This window comes from Setaria viridis, chromosome 3 (assembly GCF_005286985.2).
Source record: "Setaria viridis chromosome 3, Setaria_viridis_v4.0, whole genome shotgun sequence".
Lineage (NCBI taxonomy): Eukaryota > Viridiplantae > Streptophyta > Magnoliopsida > Poales > Poaceae > Setaria > Setaria viridis.
This window is the reverse complement of record NC_048265.2, coordinates 44,759,158-44,778,066: the sequence shown is the minus strand read 5'-3', so window position 1 is coordinate 44,778,066 and position 18,909 is coordinate 44,759,158. Positions and strand designations below refer to the sequence as shown.

Genomic DNA, 18,909 nt, shown 5'->3' with positions numbered 1-18,909 from the left:
GCCTCCATCTGTGTAAATAGTTTTATAATTAGCTTAGTTCTCCTAATTAGCCTCTGAATATTCGATGTGGCATGAATTTTAGTCCGAACTAACGATCCAAACGTCTCCTAACCTCCAAACATCCGATGGAAGATGTAACGGGTGCTAAACTGCTACTGATTAATGCAATTAGTTTCGTAATTAGCTTACATTTAATAGAGCTAGTTAACCTACATCCGTAACGGGTGCTAAACTTTAGCAGACGATATAACGGGTGCTAAACTTTAGCAGACGAACGGGTGCGCAGTTAACCTTCAAACATCCGATATCCCGATATCTGATGTAACGGATGCGAAACTTTAGCAGATGAACGGGTGTGCAAATCCCGATATCTGATGAAGTTAACCTTCAAACATCCGATATCCTGATATCTTATGTAACGGGTGCTAAACTTTAGCAGACGATGTAACGGGTGCTAAACTTTAGCAGACGAACGGGTGTGTGAACAGGTGTGCAGTTAACCTTCAAACATCCCATATCCCGATATCTGAGGTAACGGGTGCGAAACTTTAGCAGAACACATCCCATATCCCGATATTTGAGGTAACGGGTGCTAAACTTTAGCAGACGAACGGGTGTGTGAAGGGGTGTGCAGTTAACCTTCAAACATCCCATATCCCGATATCTGAGGTAACGGGTGCGAAACTTTAATAGAACACATCCCATATCTGAGGTAACGGGTGCGAAACTTTAGCAGGGTGTGCTAAACTTTAGCAGACGAACGGGTGTGTGAACGGGTGTGCAGTTAACCTTCAAACATCCCATATCCCGATATCTGAGGTAACGGGTGCGAAACTTTAGCAGAACATCTCAACGGGTGCGAAACTTTAGCAGAACACATCCCATATCTGAGGTAACGGGTGCGCGGGTGCGAAACTTTAGCAGAACACATCCCATATCTGAGGTAACGGGTGCGAAACTTTAGCAGGCTGTGCTAAACTTTAGCTAGCAGACGGAACCTTAGGCCATGTTTACTTCCCTCCAAACTCCCAACTTTGACACTATGCAAAAAGAAGGTTCCCCATCACATCAAACTTGCGGGATATGCATGGAGTACTAAATGTAGATGAAATCAAAAACTAATTGCACAGTTTTGTTGTACTTTGCGAGACGAATCTTTTGAGCCTAATTAGTCAATATTTGGACAATAATTCACAAATACAAACGAAACGCTACAGTTGCGCATTTATGGCAAAATACCAATTTTGCCTATCCCAAATTGGAAACTAAACAAGGGCTTAATTGAATGAGTGAATCATCAAATCGTGGTTCGCGTGGCTGCCGAACATCTCTGTTGCGTGCCCCTCGCTGCTCCTAAGGCTTGGCGTGCCGGCCACTTACGCCTAACGGTAGCATGTCTGCACGGGACGCTCATTTTGCCGTTCTTTTAACTTTACCATTGACATTGTTCTTCAAGAATTAAATATCTAATATTATTATTATTATCTCCTTTATCATATTACAATGAAAAAAATATTTAGATTAAAGGGCACATAATATCTAGTTCACTCGAGGCCGCCGGCCCCGGACTGCCGGACGCGGTGGCGGTGGCGGCGGCGTCCACGGCGCGGCGGGCCGCTTCGAGTGCCGGGCTGCGTCGCCCGCGTGGTGCCGTCGGCAGAGAGCGGTGAGCCGTGCTTGTGGCGGCCGGCGAGCCCGACGCGCAGCCGCGCACACTTAACCTTCGCCGGCGCCGCTCTTCTTGGCAGCAGAGTCTGAACTCTGTTCCAAGGATCTCGGAAGACAAAGCGAAGGAGTGACCGAGTGAGAGTGACAGATGATTCTATTCACCTACAGGGCCCAGCGGCGTTGGCGTCGTCAGTGCTACCAGCATAACCAGCTTGTGCTTGCACTACGCTACTACTGGTCTACTGCAGAGCGCGCCGCTCCGGCGGCGGCGGAGCGGCCTCGGCACAGCCACGCGGCGCAGGTGCAGCAGCAGACGGCCGGCGCACGGCCGAGCGCCACCACGCAGACGAGTGCCATCAACGCCAGCAGCAGCAGCAGCAGCGCGCCGTCGCCACCGCCACTCTCCATCGTCCCCTGCTGGCGACTGTTGGACGCGGCGGTGGCGCACGGCGGGCAAGCGGCGGCGTCCGCGGCGCGGCGGGCCGCTTCGTGTCCGACCTGAGAGCCGGGCCGCGTGGCGCCGTCGGCGGACGCCGGTGACGAGCGGCGCTTGTGGCGGCCGCCGAACCTGAGGTCCTGCAGCGCGGCGGCGAGCCCGGCGCGCAGCCGCGCGCGCTTGGACCCCTTGGCGGCGGCGGCGCTCCTCTTCTTGATGGAGTCGCTTTTGGAGAAGAGCTGGTGCTGCCTCGGCGGCGGCGCCCTCGGGGTGCCAGCTCCCCCTCGCCGCGGCGCCCGACCGCCGCCGCCGCCCAACACGGAGGATCGATGGAGGAGATGCATGGCGGCACCAAGATCTCTGGCGAGACCAGCGACGCTGCCTGAGTTGCTCTGCTGCTGCTCGGTCGTCTTCTCAAATAGACGCGTAAAGCTCGTGGAGCCAAATCTGGCTGCTATCCGCTAGTGCGCTGCTGCTGGAGCTGAGCGCGTGAGCGGAGGATCTGTGCAGCTGGTGGCCCTGCTCAAATAGCCGCGGCGAGTGGAGGACAGGCGCCGGGGCGCGTCTGACCAGTGAGCCACCCCACCCGAGGAGAAGACGCGTGAGAGTGAGACGCCGCGGCACGGTGCGTGCGTGCACCGCCACGCACCTCGTGTCCGTACGGTACGTGCGCGCGCTCGTGACCGGCCACGCGTCTGGCGCGAACCTTCCCGCGGGCTGCTGTGCTGTGCATTGACGGGCCTCTCCAGCCTTTTGTCTTTGAGAGTTCTGGGCCTTACAGATGGGCTTCAGTCTGGCGGCAGCCCGTAGAGAACTAGAGCCCCCCATGGGCTGTCCACGCATTGCGACGCCAATGGAGGGAGGTGGATGGAAATGAAAAGAGATACAAAACCTGGAATGATCTTCTCTCTCAAATCAAATCATGCATGCATCCAATTTAAAGTCCGCTTGCATAATTGTGTTTGTTAGAACTAATGTTAGAAAATGAGACCCAACATGTTAGTTTTTATTTTAGCATTGAGAAGGCGTGGAAAAGGTCTAACAGCAAGCGACGACCTCGACAACGTTGGTGAGTTCACGTACCTCAGTATTCAAGGCTTAACAGTCCGAGACACTGGAAATTTTGTTCCATTTCGTGATTGCTTCAGACTTTTCAGTCAGGTGTTTAATTTGTTCTTCACAATGTATCGAAGCTACTGCTGGTTGCGACTACTGCACCAGGACAGTAAAGGAAGTATGTCCACATGGCGCAAGTGCCCATGGGGACTTGTCAAAAAGACCACATAGTATTTCATCTCTTCCACGTTATCCATTCCAGTGGAGGAAGGCAGCCGTGTGGCGGACTGATGGCGAGCTGCCAGGCGCAGGTGCCCCGAGCAGAGTGCGCTCCCGTGCTTCGCCGAGCCCGGAAATATGTAGGTCCAAAACGAAGCATACAACGAATCAGCTAAAGAAAATGCTGATCGAAACCGCAGCCGATCACTGGTGGAAAAGTGAGCTGTACTTCTGGTTGGAGAATGTATAAGTCTCGAAAATCCAATCGAAACTAATCATTCGGGACTAAAGATCCTCATCTTTAATCTCGAGTCTTTCACCCACGTATGCACGTGAAAGTGTGAGAGATGCGCAGGAGTAAGTGTATGCAAGCTCACTCCACGTGAGAGTTTAGCTAGCATATTTAGATGCGAGGAAAAAAGTTTAGAGAAATATCCAAAGTATAAAAAATTCTCTAAAACTATCATATGACAAGTAATAAGTGTTGCATTACAATTATGTAAATTTTCAAGATGGAACTTGACTTCTTTCGTAGATATATATGAGATGGATAAACGTTGATGCCAAGGTTTAAAAATAAATAAATGACAAGATGAAACTGTGTGTAGGTTGACATTTGTTCTTTCCTTTGTTGTTTGTCAATTCATATCTTAGAGATAGAAGCAAATATAAATTTTATATTACATGGTCCCGTAGCATCATTTACTTACATAGTCTTTACCTTTCACTAAACAATAGCATCCATTCCATCTTAATATTTAGCCTTATGATACGAATGCCTATTTTTTTTTGCAAAGGTATTGGTATATATCACATAATGGTTTTTATTATTAACATGCTAATTTTAGGTCACAAACATATATTATTTTACATAGTTACAGGGTGGTGGGTCGGGGGCAAATGCCCCCATGCTTGGTAATTTGAAAATAGCCCTTCTATTACACTTTGGCTCTTCCTCCTCACCGTATTTTTCTATATTTGCCTCTGGCAACAACGGTATGATCACCATGATACTCACAACAAAAGAAACGACGATCACTTGCAACCGTCATCGAAGTTTTAGAAAATGGTAGGACAAGAACAAAACATCCTAAAACTAATGAGGACTGGGGACAAAGCTCTGCACGAGTCCAGAACCAGTAAAACAATTTTAAGAACGTTTCGTTCATAAACTCTGCAACAACACGAGGGGTATACTAGTATGCATTAATGATAAACGATTAATGCAATAACATCATGTAAGTGCATGCTACATCGGTACCGACTTCCTAGCCAAGAACTCGGTGATTATTTGTAAAGATGAAACTAATCCGTGCCTCAGGTAGAGCGTTTGTGTACCAACCCAAGGAGAAAATTCGAAACCAACACACTGAGCAATCTGATTAGCTAGCTATCATCGCTGGGAGACTAGATGAAGCTTCGAATCTATTATATATTCTGTCATTGGATGAATTCGGTGACCGGTCAAACAACTAAATTAAATCTTCGTCCTAAATTCGCTTATTTCGAAATTTTTGGCGTTTTGAATCCCAGAACGGCCTTATCCACAACCTCTGCCACTTGGTTACACCAAGTTTTTCGTTGGTTTCAGACGGAGCTGTACTTCCTCCCCTGAAACCTGCTGCAAGTTTTGGTCACGAATCCATATCCATGGAGCTTCTGCCTCGGCTGCGGCGCCCTTGGGGAGCTGCCTGGCCGCGCCCGCGCCGCGAACCCGTCGATGGAGCGAAGCGGCCGGCGCTGCCCTGATGAGTTGAGCTGGAGCGCCGGTTGTGGCACACGAGCGCGTGGGGTGCTGCTCTGTCTATCGCCACCCCCGCTGCTGCTCGTGTGCTGCTCAAGTAGCGATCAGAGCTGCAGCATGTGGGGGACAGCCGGACAGGACAGGTTGCCCGGTGCGTCGAGCCGTCGACCGGTGAGCTGCCGGAGAAGAAGACGCGTGAGACGCCACTGCACGACGCACGATCGGAACAAGTCCCGTGCGCTACCGCGCTGGGCCTCGTAGCTGGGCTGCAACCGGGCCGCAGCCCACAGAAAATGGTCAACAGAGTCTGGGGGCCGCCGCCCCCGATGCCCTCTCCTTCCAACACACTCTTGTCTCTTCCTGGCGGCGCCGCCCTTCGGGGTCTTCATCTGGGGGCCCTTCGCCGGCGACGAGCACCAACCAGGTACGCCCCCTTCCCTTCCCTCGCCGCTGTCCGAAACCGAGCACCGCAAACCCTGCTGAATGCTATTTGTATTCGGATCTGACACAGTTACATGCATATGTAGTATACCCAGGAACTTCGAATTTTCCAAAAAAAGGGGGGGAAAGATTATCGGGTGTACTTATGTACATGAACACCCATGTCCTATACTGGATCCGCCCCTACTCTGGAGGATTCTTCCAGATAAACCACCGAATGCCTGCATTCTTTGCCAGTATTAGGGTGTCTAATGAGTGCTCCAAGGGCACATTTCGTGCACTCTATTCCTCTTCTGATGTAAAAAATGCGGATTATAGCTGGAAAATGTCCAGTGACTGCTTGGTACTACTGAACCATTTGGTGGCTTATTAGTTGCACCGCTTGCTGTCAAGATTGTTGGTGAAATTTCCAAGGCAGGGTAGCCAATGAAATCTGTCCGTTTCATTAGCTTGTGGACGGTGACTTTTGTTTGAATCTGGTTCCAGAAAACTAAGCCCTGGCTAGTAGCTATATGTCGTGGTTTTCTTCTAGAGCCGCCTGTCGCACTTGTGATCTGCAGTGGTTACTCAATGGTAGAATCTGTGGACTTTGTAATTGATAATATAACTATCCTATGATGTGATTGTAACTATTTGTTTGGCCCTACAGTTGCACTGCCAAACAAATATGGGTTTGTGTGGAAAGCATGGACATGGGCTATAGCCAGCTGCTTTTGTGGCTTCTGCTTGTAAGAAGCAGGACTTGCTTGTGTAGGTTGTTATTGTTATTTTGTAGCTTCGTTGAATTTTAAGTCTTCTTTCAGATAGGAACATGCACCAGCAATCTATTGCCAACTTACCGACCAGCAACTTGTTGCTTGCTGAATAACGTCTGGTTTCTTTAGCATAACTTCCATTGATAATTGAATCAGCTGGGATCGATTTTCATCTTTGCTTTCATAGAAAGAGCTAGATAGCTTTGCTAATGCATTTAGAACACTGCAGGGTTCTATTTAGAGCCATTATCCATGGGTTACAGGGGATTGACCGGCATTGCTTATCTTTTCGTTTTACTTTTCTTCGAATGCAATTTTAGAGGGAATCGATTGTGTATCATTCAGTATTTTGAATTAGTGAGTCCTGTGCCGGAATTATAACATATTTATCGAAATCTCTCTTACAAGTGAGTGACTGATGAGCAATGACTTCTCTGACTGTTAGTTTTAGCAATTTGAGTAGTTGTACTGCCAAAAAAAGTCTGGATACTGCTGTGGAAAATGTTAAAATACAGTTGAGTCTGCTGGTTCATAGCTTTTGCTTTTAAGAAGCAGAGTATTTCCTACAAAATAATCAGGGTTATCTGGTAGCTTATACCAACAATTCAAAACCAATGTATTGGCTTCTGAATTTTCTAATTTACTCAGTGTCAGCTTTGTCTCGTGAAGAAACTTCCTAGCTTTATTAATGTGATTTAAATATTGCAGTGTTTTACTTAGAGCTATTATCCATGCCATGGGTACAAGGAGATTAAAAAGCTATTTACACTTGTCCATTTTGTGTAGTCCAAATAAAATTTCACCTGACGCTATATCAAGCCATCAGATTTATGGTGATTGGAATGGTATTTAAAATGTATAAGAGTGGATCAGTTGTATTATGTCATTGAGTTGGATTGAAGAATGTGAATATACTGATGGTGATCTCTATTGCATACATCCCAGTCTGGTCATTACAGTTGTTTTCCTAAGCAACTGACTAATCAATAATGACTGCTTTCATGATTATATCGTTTGTTCTGACTAAAACGGCAATGTCACTGCTGATGCCATATTTTTTGTTCCACCGTTATTTTGTTACCTTCTCTTACTATGACCTAGTAATTCACATTTGCTGAAAGTGTAACTAACAAGAGTTGGATATTATAAATCTGTTTGTGTTTCTTTACCTATAGGGCAACAGAACCAGGGGATTGTTAATTACTTCTTCCAGTTCCTACCTTAGGTCACCCTTATTGCCATGGTCTACCCACTCTTTGTTTCCTTTCTTGTACAACCATATGAGCGCTGTTCCATGATGGTAGAAATTTAATAGTTCTTGTTCATCTGGAGTGGTCAAAGGTTATATTGTTCTCCATAAATAGATGTTATATTTTTATTTTTCTAAATGATAACTGTGCTCACCTAATACCTTTTGATTAGGCCGGAAGGATGAGGAAGGGACTGCATCCTCAGATGCAATGGATTTCATATGTGACGCAGAGTGGTAGGCTGATCAATATCATGATGACCAAGGTCAACCATACTGGCAAAGTGTACCACATGCGGGCCAAGCGTCAAATGGCTCAGAGCCTTGGCCAGATTGCAAAGTTCAAACGCCGATATGAGCAGGAAGCAGAGGAAAACCAAGACAAATAGGATGCTTGCAAAAGAGGTATAGCCTCTGCAGCCTTAAGCAATTCTGTTGACTGCAAGTTTTTGCTCGTGGAATTGTATTTTTGGTGGAATTTTCTTCTCTGATTCCATCAATGTTGGGTTCTAACCCCATGTAGTTGTTTCTTCTCTTTTGTTACGAATGCCTGTCCGGCTCTCTTGGGCAAATTATGGTACTTACTGTTCTGCCTTAAAAAGCTCAAGAAAATTGTCGATGGATTAGTTTCTGATCTGACTTCGATATTCATGATTCGTCTCCTTTCCTGCACTATGTTTGATGGTCGTCTTTCCTGGTCTGTGCCGACCTGGATCCTAGTATCTGGCGTCGAGTCGCGAATGAGCAGATGATTATTAAGCTGGTGACATCTGGTGGTCAAGTTCATCCTTGTCGTGAACTTTTCTTTTGCAACTGGAGGATAGTGCCTGGCTCTGACTCCTAAGCTGTATGAAACCTTGATCACCATATCAATGGCTACGATGTCACATGAGTGTATAACCTTTATATGTCGGGCTGCCAGCAGCATTTCTTTATTCTTTTGAACACATTCCTGTGCATCATGAAGGTTTTTTTTGGAAAATTAAAGATAGTTTCCCAATTGTTCGGAAGAAAACTGTTCCTAGTATATTAAAATATCGAGTGTAATTTGTTTCAGTAGATGAAGTCGTGATCAGTTTTTGAACCCAATCTATTCGCGCCCCAAACGTTTCAGAATGATTTTCTGAAACTTTGGTACTCGCATTTTATTTATCAGGATGCTTATAAGGATGGAAGCGAGCGGCTATCTGAAATGTTTTGGACATCTCATCTGTCTGCAACAAGGTTTCGATTCGTGGCGTGATGATGTGGCAATGACCTGTATGGCAGCCAAGTCACGCCATCAGAGAAGTGCTCTTTTATTCAAACCCCCAAAACATCAGCAGATATAGTCCATCTGAATACAGGGGGGTAGATTTAAATTTGCACCGGATTAAATCATCAACACATAAATTGCACCGAGCCAGTTAAATTTTGCGTTTTCGCACACAGGCATCGCGCCGGCACACAAACAGAGATGTCACCCTCACACGTTTATCAAACAGACCCCCATCATGTATTCTCTCCACGCCAAAAAGAAAAAGAAAAAAAATTCATCACCACCATTTCATGCATGCACGGCACGACGGATCTGCTGACAGCTGCGAAATGCAATTAGTAAGTTGGACCCACACACATGGAGATTTTACATGCCAACGAACATGCAACATCCATCTAAATCAGGATGAGTGCTTGCCTTTACAAGAACAAATCATGGGCAATGAGTAAGGCTGAAGGTTGCAACGGAAGAATCTGACCTGACAGGGATTTTCTTTTTTTTTTAAAAAAAACTGACCTGACAGGGCGCTTATGCAGGCTTACTTTCATGTTCGCTGGGGTGGCCTTGTCGTGGAGATCTATTTTTTTTTGTTTTTTTATAAAAAAAATGCCCGCTTGCCGTCTAGATCTGTTGAGCTAATAGCTATGCAGAGATACGCCTGCACAATATATGTGTCAAGTAACAAGAAATTTGATTCTGTTTGACCTAATTGAGACATCTGTTTTCGACATCAGCTGTCAGATTTGTTGTGCCATGAGCTAACTTGCCAGCATCCTAAGGAACTACCGACAAATTGAAGAGGTGGAATGGCGAGGCTGAAAAGAAGATGCCACTAAATCATGCAGAGGGGCTCGAAAATTTAAAATCGCTGGCTATGTTAAAAAAAAAATCGTGTATTGCCTGTTTAACTTTATGTAAACATTGCCTGCCTTTTTTTTCATGGATGGATCTTGATCCTTGCATCGCGCATTCCTGAAAGAAGCAAATGAGTCAAATATACGACGTAGTTTACATACAAAGTGAGTTAAATTCAATTTTTTTGGCTAAGTTACATGCATCATGTCGGAGCAGAATATGAACAAGTATATATGAAAAATAGTTATATTATGGCTGCACAGGTAATTAGCAAAGAAATGATTTTTTTTCCTTCTTTTTTTTGGCCTCCACTCACTAGAAGCAAGGAACCCCACTAGAATGACAAGGAAAAAGGGAACAAAGATTGAAACTGTTTAACTTCAACTGTGACTAGAAGCAACCAGAGGCAGTGAAGACAGAAAGCCTGCAGCCACGTCAAGCTCTGATTCAGTGCACATGGTGTGGTGTGGGCGTATGGCACCGTGTTCCAATCAAAGCAGAGATCCCCAGAACCGGTTTCACTCGAGGAGAGGAATGCAGAGCAGAGCCTTTCGTCAAGATCACAAGCCACCCACTCCACTCCACTCCCCCTCTGGCGAGGAGAAGCAGGTTTTTCACCCACCTGCACTCCCTGTTCTGAAAACACGCATCAATCAGAATCATTCCCCCTCCCTGCCTCTCTCTAATGATTGTCCCATACTGTTTTCCCGCTCCCCTTTTGTCACCGTCGGTCTCCCTTGCCGGCAGATCTTGCTTCGCCCCTCCGCAAATTTTCCACAACCACCGCCACAACCATTTCCTCCTCCCCGTTCACGCCGGACGAGCAGGTCGGCCCCCCCCACCTCGTACGTACACACCCCTCCCCCTCCCGGGCTCCCCTGCTCCTTCACCCCCAGCCCAACTCAGCTGATCTGCCAGGCCGCGTGCCACCCCCAACATTCCCCATCCATCACGAGCTGTGTCCTGTCCTGCCCAGCGGTGTCAATACCTGGCTGCACCCCGCCAGCCACCAACCACCCCGCCACACCGTTCCCATATAGCCAGCCACCACCAGCAGCCTTTGCCTCTGCTGTAGGAAGAGAGCGTGTTGTTGCAGGGGAGGAAGAGGGGGAAGACGGCAATGGCGACCTCGTTCCAGGGGACGACCACCAAGTGCACCGCCTGCGACAAGACGGTGTACCTCGTCGACAAGCTCACCGCCGACAACCGCGTCTACCACAAGGCCTGCTTCCGATGCCACCACTGCAAGGGCACCCTCAAGGTACCGCTGCTGCCTTACCCGACCACACTGAACTCGGTTTGCTCAGTTCAGAAGTTGCTGCTATTCAACTTCTCTGAGATTTGTATCATTGCTGGAATATGCAATAAGGCAGTGACCAGTGAGACTTACTGGTGGTGTGTGTGTGTGTGGCGATGTCTCTGCTGCAGCTTGCCAACTACAACTCCTTCGAGGGGGTGCTCTACTGCAGGCCTCACTTCGACCAGCTCTTCAAGAGGACCGGGAGTCTGGACAAGAGCTTCGAAGGTATGAATTGATTAGGCCGTTCCCTTGATTCATTTGCACCACATAGAGATCCGGTCGTTCTTGAGCCTGATTAGCCATTCCTCACCTGCAAATGTTCAGGGACTCCAAAGGTTGTCAAGCCAGAAAGAAATGTTGAGAATGAGGTATGCAACAAGCTATGATTCATGCTTTACAGAATAGGCACATCACGCATGTCAAGTAGTCCATATTGCACTGTCTAATTGTCTTTTTTAAATTAAGTTAATAAATTACACAGAAAAACCGATAGACATTTGAATCATTCATCAGGATAGATGCAGTCCAACTCCTCGAATATGAAGTGACCACACAAATACACACTAGTGAGAGAAGTGTCAGATAAATAGCCACTCAAAGCCTCAAGTGTGACGCATGGATCTGAACAGAGTAAATCTAGCTCAAAAATTGAGTATAGCAAGAAGGAAAACACTGATAAAACCTAGGGCCCCCATGAAGCAGATCACTAGATCAGCATTGTATGGCCTTAATGTTTCATACCATCCAAGTGGCACTATTCATCTTTTGTTCTTCATCAGCAACTGGCACTTGGTTATGCTCATCATGATTGCATATTTTGGCAGAATGCTATTAAAGTCTCCAGCGTCTTTGCTGGCACCAGAGAGAAATGTGTTGGATGCAGCAAGACAGTCTATCCAATTGAGAGGGTACGATTCCATATTCTACTATCTCAATCATTTGTCTGCAGTTTCAGTGTCCTTGACAACCTGTTACTGAATTCTCATTCATGATTTATACAAATATAATGTTTCTGAGAAGGAAAAAATGTCAAAAGTTGTATCCATGATTACAGCATTTGCTGCATTTCCAAGTTGGATGCTCAATTATTGATACTTGACAACGGTCACTGGATTCACATTTGTGAATTATATAAATATGTGTTTGAGAATAAATAAACAAACAAATAAATAAAAAGTCTGTCCATGAAGACAGCATTTGCTGCACTTCCATATTGGAAGCTCGATTATTGATACTTTCTGCTGAAAGATGGAAAGGTGACAAGCATGTCATACCTCTTGAGAGTTAATTTGCATGAATAGCAATATGCTGATTGCGACACGTCCACTAATCCTTCAGGTTACTGTCAACAACACTATGTATCACAAGAGCTGCTTCAAGTGCTGCCATGGAGGATGCACCATCAGCCCTTCCAACTATATCGCGCACGAGGGGAAGCTCTACTGCAAGCACCACCACATTCAGCTGATCAAGGAGAAGGGGAACTTCAGCCAGCTCGAGAATGATCATGAGAAGACATCACAGGCTGGGTCGCTGGAGGATGAAGAAGCAGAGTATTAATCTTTGAGCATTGTTCCACAGATGAATAATGAATCTTCTTGCATTTGCTCAAGAGCACTATATCTTCCTGTGGCATGGTTCCATTTCAGTTTCACCAATGGAGGTCATGTGCATTCAGAGAACAATGATACATCATCTTGTATCTGCATGCAAACCTTGTTATATTTGAGTCAAAATATATCTACCTGGTTTCCCCTTTTTCATTGCTTCGAAGATGCATTTCAGCATTTGCGTATACAAGACAGAGAGCTGTAAATTCTTGATCCACCTTTTGTTGTAATGAATTTGACTAAAGTATGCATAAAAACAGAAAAGAAGGGAAAGAAGCAAACTCTGAACAAGCAAAGCTTTCAAAATTGAGAGAACATCGATTACCTGGCACTGCATCAAAAGGAAAAGGTACAGATCCAAACCGAATTAATAATCAGTACCGAATAGACCATACAACAAGGTGTAATGCAAATATAATTTTATGCCAGAAGGTAGAGAAAAGCTTTCGTGCAGGTGTAAAGCAAGTCAACAAGTCCATTATTACAATTCAGAGTGTTGCACGATACGAATATCCATACAGTACCCAACAAACACATATTTCGAGTTTAATTGCCCAAATGAATCCAAAATTGGCACAACCATCACATTTTATTGTTTCTAACAATATAACAAATGTATTATTTACAAAGGGTTCAGGATCCCATGGAGGATAATGAACCTGTCCCAAGAAATATAAAGTTGAGAGGATCCAAGGTGGCACTAGTTTTCTAAGTGATGATGAATCATGACAGTCATTGCCCAGCCACTGAGATCCCCTAGCACCAGCTTGAATATCCTGACAATTTCCTTCACTAACTGTCCCTAAGACCAACTAACATGACAATTACCCATCCATCAACCATTTTGATTTGTTTTCTTGCAAACAGGACAGTAACATTTATTGTGAGGGCCCTTAATTGGACCACACATCTAAGTTGGCATGTACACAAATAATAAAGGGATAAAAGTAAGGAATTTGCCATACATAGTACCAAAATTAAGCATGTTCTGGGACAACAATAACTCCAGTGTACAGAACGAATGAATGATGTAGTACAGTAAAAATACTGCAAGTAGATATCCGTAAGGGAAGACTCAGTGCATAGTGTGGAAACCATGCAAAATTTTATATTGAACATAAATGTTTTGGTACGACTCAGGTATTTAAATTACCATAAAATCATTCTATAAGTCAGCAACCCCAATGAACAGACTTTAGACCTTTTGTTGATCTTGTTATGCCTATTTATAAGGAAATAGAAGGCAGGACTATGAAAAATATAAAATAGATAAAGGCAAAAGTTCTCTACATCTTAATTTGTATTGTTCTGGATCATGCAGACAAAAGATAAAGCCTGTGTCGTTGATGCACTAGAGCTGTCCTTAGCTGTATATATTCTTGTTGCTGCTTAAAGTCAAAAGTTGGCAGATGATTTTACTATTTCTGCAGCAATATTGCAAATTTGCAATAGCATTTCCTACCAGTGAAGCAGCAACCAATACAAGCAAGGGACTCAATTTGTTCACCCAATTTGATGTGTAACAAGTCATGTGTATTCAGGTTTCCATTAAATTAGATGACAACAGATAGTAGCTTCTGCCGATCAGATTTCCACCTAGTGCAGAAATATAAAGGCCTTATTAGAAAGACATAACATATTAATGCCATCCACATACGAAGTATGCAGGAAAAAGCAAATCACTGTACCACAAGATCAAAACCAGATGAAGTTACATGACAAGGATGCAAAATATTTGGCCCTAAGCTACATATTTGAATAATGGAGAGACCAGACAATAATCTTGTCAGCATTTTTTCCCCAGAAACTTGAGGAATGATTGCACAGAAAAAGATGCTTTTCAGGACAATTAAATTGAATGAGCGACTTACTCTTTGGAAGATGCAACTACGATGAAAAAAATATTTTACGAAGACAAAAAAAAAGCAGTGCCACATGAGTAAATCAATTATGCTGGTATACAGCTATGGAACTGGCACTACCACTATTACCAGTACATTTTTCAAGTTAGCAAAAGTATTTATGTAAGACAAAGAAAACTTCTTAAACACCAACAGGAACTGGAACTTTCCTATTATTTCTCAAGAGAGGACAGTAGTAAATGACAACTTAACAAACTTCCTATGATGGACGAGGACATTTGAAAGTTAGGAAGTCACAGAACATCTCTTAATTGCTACTCCCTCTGTCCCAAATTGCTATTCGTTTTGGTTTTTCTAGGTACTGTTCGTATGTCTAGATGCATAGCAAATGCTATGCATTTAGAAAGCTAAAATGAATAGTAATTTGGGACAGAGGGAGTAGATTGTAAAGTTGGCAACAAGGACATAGTATTCATCTATAAGGATGTACCAACTCCAATGAGGAAATAACAGTTGCAATTTATTGGGATTCAATGAAGAAATGGTAATGTACATTGGTATTCTAGCAACAAGTACATGCCAGAAGGGACCAAGTTTTGGTTCAGTATCAGGATACATGGGTATTCTAGCAGCAATTACATGCCAGATGGTACCCGTATTCAGCGACTTGTCATCAAGAGTACAACAACTGGAGGCAACATGCCTCAACGCCAACTATTGAATTTCCCTAAAAGTACTGTACAAGGGATTTGCTGGCAAAGATTATGTGCCAGCAAGACCCAGATTTAATGTTAAGTATCAAGAATACAACCAGCTGAGGAGACATGCCTCAGATCTATAACTGAATTACTGCCAATAAATCCAAACCCGAAGGTTCCATCCTCATATAGCCAAATCCTTCCCTCCACACTTCTCGCGTCATCTAAGGGGGTTGATAGATGAGGATCAACCACATCATGACTGGAATTGATGCACAATATCCGAGAGATAACCCTGTTCTCAGAGCATGCATGGTTGGAAGTCACACCTTGGATGTGATAGCGGTTACTATAATTATCCAGCTCTTGCTCGGAGAATGGTGGTTCAAGAAATGTAGTACCTGCCGTCCAAAAGACAGGAGAGTAGCCAGAGTTTTGGCCCCTTGTATCACTAAATCGTCGACAAGTTACTCCACCAATGTCATCATAGGCGACAAGGTAAAATTCCGGAGTCCTATCCTCACATATACCCTGGAGAACATGGAAGTTAACGTAACATGCATAGCAAAGCTCCACTATTAAAAAAATAGGTGATTTAATGATATATAAATCATACAACCATGTATATAGTAATCCTCAAACTGGAAATTAAAAAAATAACATTGTCTTAAGCTAACAGCATTCTATGTGCATGGCAAAAGACCAATTATACAACAGGAGGAAATCAATTATTTGAAGAAACGAAAAATAATGAACATTTAAAAAATCCAAATTGTGGACATTCACCATTCGCAAGATAAAACTGAGATGAAAATTTAATAAGTTTTAGTGATGATGTATAACTTTTCCTGAGATCTCACATCTAGAGAATCACAACTGCTACACAGTTGCACGAATTAGCCTGTACTTTCCAAATCATATAAAATGATAAAATGCTGCTTCAAATCTAAGAGGCAAGTCGCAAAAAGCTGAACAATCTAACATCACCATTTGAAAAAACAAGATAACATCAACCACAAAATGTTGTAGGATTTCAAATGAGGATGATCACATAAACCATAACTAATTCACCATGATAATATGCAGCAAAAGGCGCACCTAATTCTATCTAGCCTCCATAATGGTTTTCTTATAAAACAAAACTAGTTGATAACATATTGATATGGGAAAAATTTAACTGCTATTTCCCCAGCTTTCATTGACAGAAGAAACCCAGAAAACCATGATTATTTTGACACATACAAATAGCGTTAGGAACTAGCCAGCCATGGAGGGTATGCTGTCCAGAAATGTTTCGGAAGGACCGAATGCGATTTCTTGAAGCTTCTAAAGTATTAAGATCCAATGAAACTAGTATCCAAATCCATAGGGACTAGGGTTGTTCTGGGTACCGATTTCCATATTGACATTCGGAACTAGTATGCTTCCTGGTGACATTAATTTAGGGTCAAGCGAATCACAGTAAAGCTAAAGAACTCCAGTTCATAGTTCTGTGTTAATCAACAATGGCCATAATGCTAGGGATTATGAAACAGCAGTCATCAAACCATGAAAGACACAACTAGGAATGCTGGCAAACAAAACTCCATCCCATATACAATGCTTGCCATTTGACTAGCCTGATTTGCAACATGGACTAGCGATTCTGGAAACAGTACAGGATTCAAAGTCTACATGAACACCAGCAGGCAAATCCTGTCTGCAAAAATTACACCCCAGAAGATTTAAAAGCTGTCCACGACTGCTTGAGCATATAAATGCAGCTTAAAGTATTAACATGCTAGTAACAACACCAATAGTCAACTCTAAAGAAACAGCTTCATGCTCTCCACAGTGGTATCCGATTGAGCCAATTAAAAACAACCATCCCAGAAATTCTAGAGGTGTTAGCTTAGCAAGCACATAACTTCAAATATGTCAAGCAAGTGCATGGCAAGCAAGCACTAAGCAGGTCAATGCAGACGTGCTGAATGTGCAAAATTTCAACCTGAGTGGACATATCTGACTCCACAAAACTGTGACATGAGAATGTAATTCTTTTGCAACATCCATTCAATATTTCAATATAAACTCAAACTGTTGCATCCAGTTTTCAGTTCGATGTCCAAAGTTGTGCTGGTAATGTGTGCCAATCAATGTGAACTACAGATCTTTAAATGGAGAAGTTGTAAGCACGAAGGGACCTTGCTCCTATATGTTTACAAAAGGGTGCAAGGTACTGATCTTCTACTCAATCCCAATCCAACGGTGTAAGGTTCCTGACCCAGAGTGAATGAGGCATCTTCATGGAATTGGCGAGCAAATTGTGCACTACCTGACCTCTCATTCATGGGCTATTGCACGAACAGGAAATAGCATTTCACGGTTCACAGCAGCTACATCGCGAGCACTCAACAAGCATGATACGGAAACAATCAAACTCTGCAATAGAAACAGCACCGCTCGGACATCGTGCGACAACAAACGAGCAAGCTCTGCGCAGAGAGGAAGCACCTTCCACAGGCCCTGGATCGGGCGCGCCTGGGTGGGCTCAGCATCCGCGATCCTGACGAAGTGCTCGGGCTCCATGAAGGCTCCTCTCCTCCCATGCTTGGCTCTCCTCCTCCTCCCGGCCCCGGGGCTCCTCCTGTTGGCGAAGTGCGCGTACATCTCCTCGGGCGGGGACCCGCTGACCATCTCCACCTCCTCGTCCTCCCCCGCCGCCGCCGCCGCCTCCACCACGATGTGGTTGTTGCCGACGAAGTTGACGCAGACCGGCACGTCCCCGGCGGCCGCCGCCGCCGCGGCGACCGTGTCCCCGGAGTCGGCGATGGAGAGCGTGACGAAGGGGGACATGGAGACGCCGCCGCCGCGCGTGGATGGGGCGAGGAGGGATGCCGCGAGCGTGGCGCGCGGGGCCGCCGCCCACTCGAACGTGGCGAGGGACGGGGGTTGGGAGTGGGAGTTGGTGGAGGAGGAGGGTAGGCGGCGCCAGAGGCCGCGGAGGCGGCGGAGGCGGTGGAGGGAGCGGAGGAGCCTGCGGGCCGCGGCGGGGCAGGGCGGGGAGGGGAGGGGGCAGGGGAGGCCGAGGCGGAGCGCGAGGGCGAGCGGGAGCGCCGGGGAGAACGCGGCGGACGCGAGGCGGCGGCAGGCGCAGGCGGCGGCGGCGGCGTCGGGCGGCGCGAGGAAGGCGAGGATGCAGAGGAGCGCGTCCTCCGGCAGGTCCTCCAGCGCCGTGCTCGGCCCCGCCGCCGCCGCCGCCGGTGAGCTCCCCATGGTAGCGGCGCTCTGATCTGGGGTCGGTCGTGAGATATCGACGCGTGCACGTTGGCAAATTCGAATGGGCGGTGGGTGACCGGAGAGCACCTGAGGCGTGGAGGAAGAGGAGCGAGCGGCTGGGGGAAGGGAGCGAGTGGAATATTCGGGTGCGGATTCCGCGGGTGGGCGAGGCGTTCCGCGCGGTGGAGGTGTGATGCCAATGCCACCGACGCGTGGGCCCGTGTGAGGCGGTGCGGTGGCGTGGCCCGCTGGTCAGTCGGTTGTGTGGAAGTTTCGTGGGAGGAAGGCGCGTGCGTGCAGCATTTTCGGACCGGTCGAACCGGTGGAGGGGAGGGGAAGTTTTGAGGAAGGGGAGGGGGGTGGGGTGGGGCCCGTTTCGTTGCGGGAGCAGAGGAATGGAGGAAGGAGGATGGACGGCGCTGCGCGTCACGTGACGTGGCGCCGGCGGCGGCGTGCGCGCGTGGCTGAGGTCGGCAGCGGGCAAAAGGGATTGCACAAGA

General features: G+C 45.9%; 3 protein-coding genes across 4 annotated transcripts; 1 reads left to right on the top strand and 2 right to left on the bottom strand.

The window, feature by feature from the left end:
- Positions 1-1,168: 1,168 nt before the first annotated feature.
- On the bottom strand, positions 1,169-2,618 carry LOC117847937 (uncharacterized). Its single transcript, XM_034729241.2, has one exon. The coding sequence runs from the start codon at positions 2,446-2,448 to the stop codon at positions 1,900-1,902; it is 549 nt and encodes a 182-aa protein (XP_034585132.1). The 5' UTR covers positions 2,449-2,618; the 3' UTR covers positions 1,169-1,899.
- A 7,932-nt stretch (positions 2,619-10,550) lies between these two features.
- LOC117847477 (LIM domain-containing protein WLIM1) lies at positions 10,551-12,744 on the top strand. Its single transcript, XM_034728693.2, has 5 exons — positions 10,551-10,942; positions 11,110-11,206; positions 11,306-11,349; positions 11,806-11,889; positions 12,320-12,744. Exons 1-5 carry the CDS (start codon positions 10,802-10,804, stop codon positions 12,539-12,541), a joined length of 588 nt encoding a protein of 195 aa, XP_034584584.1. The 5' UTR covers positions 10,551-10,801; the 3' UTR covers positions 12,542-12,744.
- A 2,208-nt stretch (positions 12,745-14,952) lies between these two features.
- On the bottom strand, positions 14,953-18,578 carry LOC117847476 (F-box protein At3g12350). Of its 2 annotated transcripts, XM_072292881.1 has the most exons (3): positions 17,645-18,578; positions 15,553-15,682; positions 15,134-15,446 (listed from the first exon to the last, which is right to left on the bottom strand). In XM_072292881.1, exons 1-3 carry the CDS (start codon positions 18,404-18,406, stop codon positions 15,376-15,378), a joined length of 963 nt encoding a protein of 320 aa, XP_072148982.1. In that variant the 5' UTR covers positions 18,407-18,578; the 3' UTR covers positions 15,134-15,375. The 2 variants fall into 2 exon arrangements, with proteins under 2 accessions (XP_034584583.1, XP_072148982.1); XM_034728692.2 differs by having other exon boundaries at positions 14,953-15,682; positions 17,645-18,570.
- Between the last annotated feature and the right edge of the window lie 331 nt (positions 18,579-18,909).

Coding starts and splice junctions, on each gene's coding strand:
- LOC117847937 (XM_034729241.2), bottom strand. CDS start 2,448: ATGCATCTCCTCCATCGATCCTCCGTGTTGGGCGGCGGCGGCGGTCGG.
- LOC117847477 (XM_034728693.2), top strand. CDS start 10,802: ATGGCGACCTCGTTCCAGGGGACGACCACCAAGTGCACCGCCTGCGAC. Junction 11,207..11,305: donor TCTGGACAAGAGCTTCGAAG/GTATGAATTGAT, acceptor GCAAATGTTCAG/GGACTCCAAAGGTTGTCAAG. Junction 11,890..12,319: donor CAGTCTATCCAATTGAGAGG/GTACGATTCCAT, acceptor CTAATCCTTCAG/GTTACTGTCAACAACACTAT.
- LOC117847476 (XM_034728692.2), bottom strand. CDS start 18,406: ATGGGGAGCTCACCGGCGGCGGCGGCGGCGGGGCCGAGCACGGCGCTG. Junction 15,683..17,644: donor CGATCCAGGGCCTGTGGAAG/GTGCTTCCTCTC, acceptor CATGTTCTCCAG/GGTATATGTGAGGATAGGAC.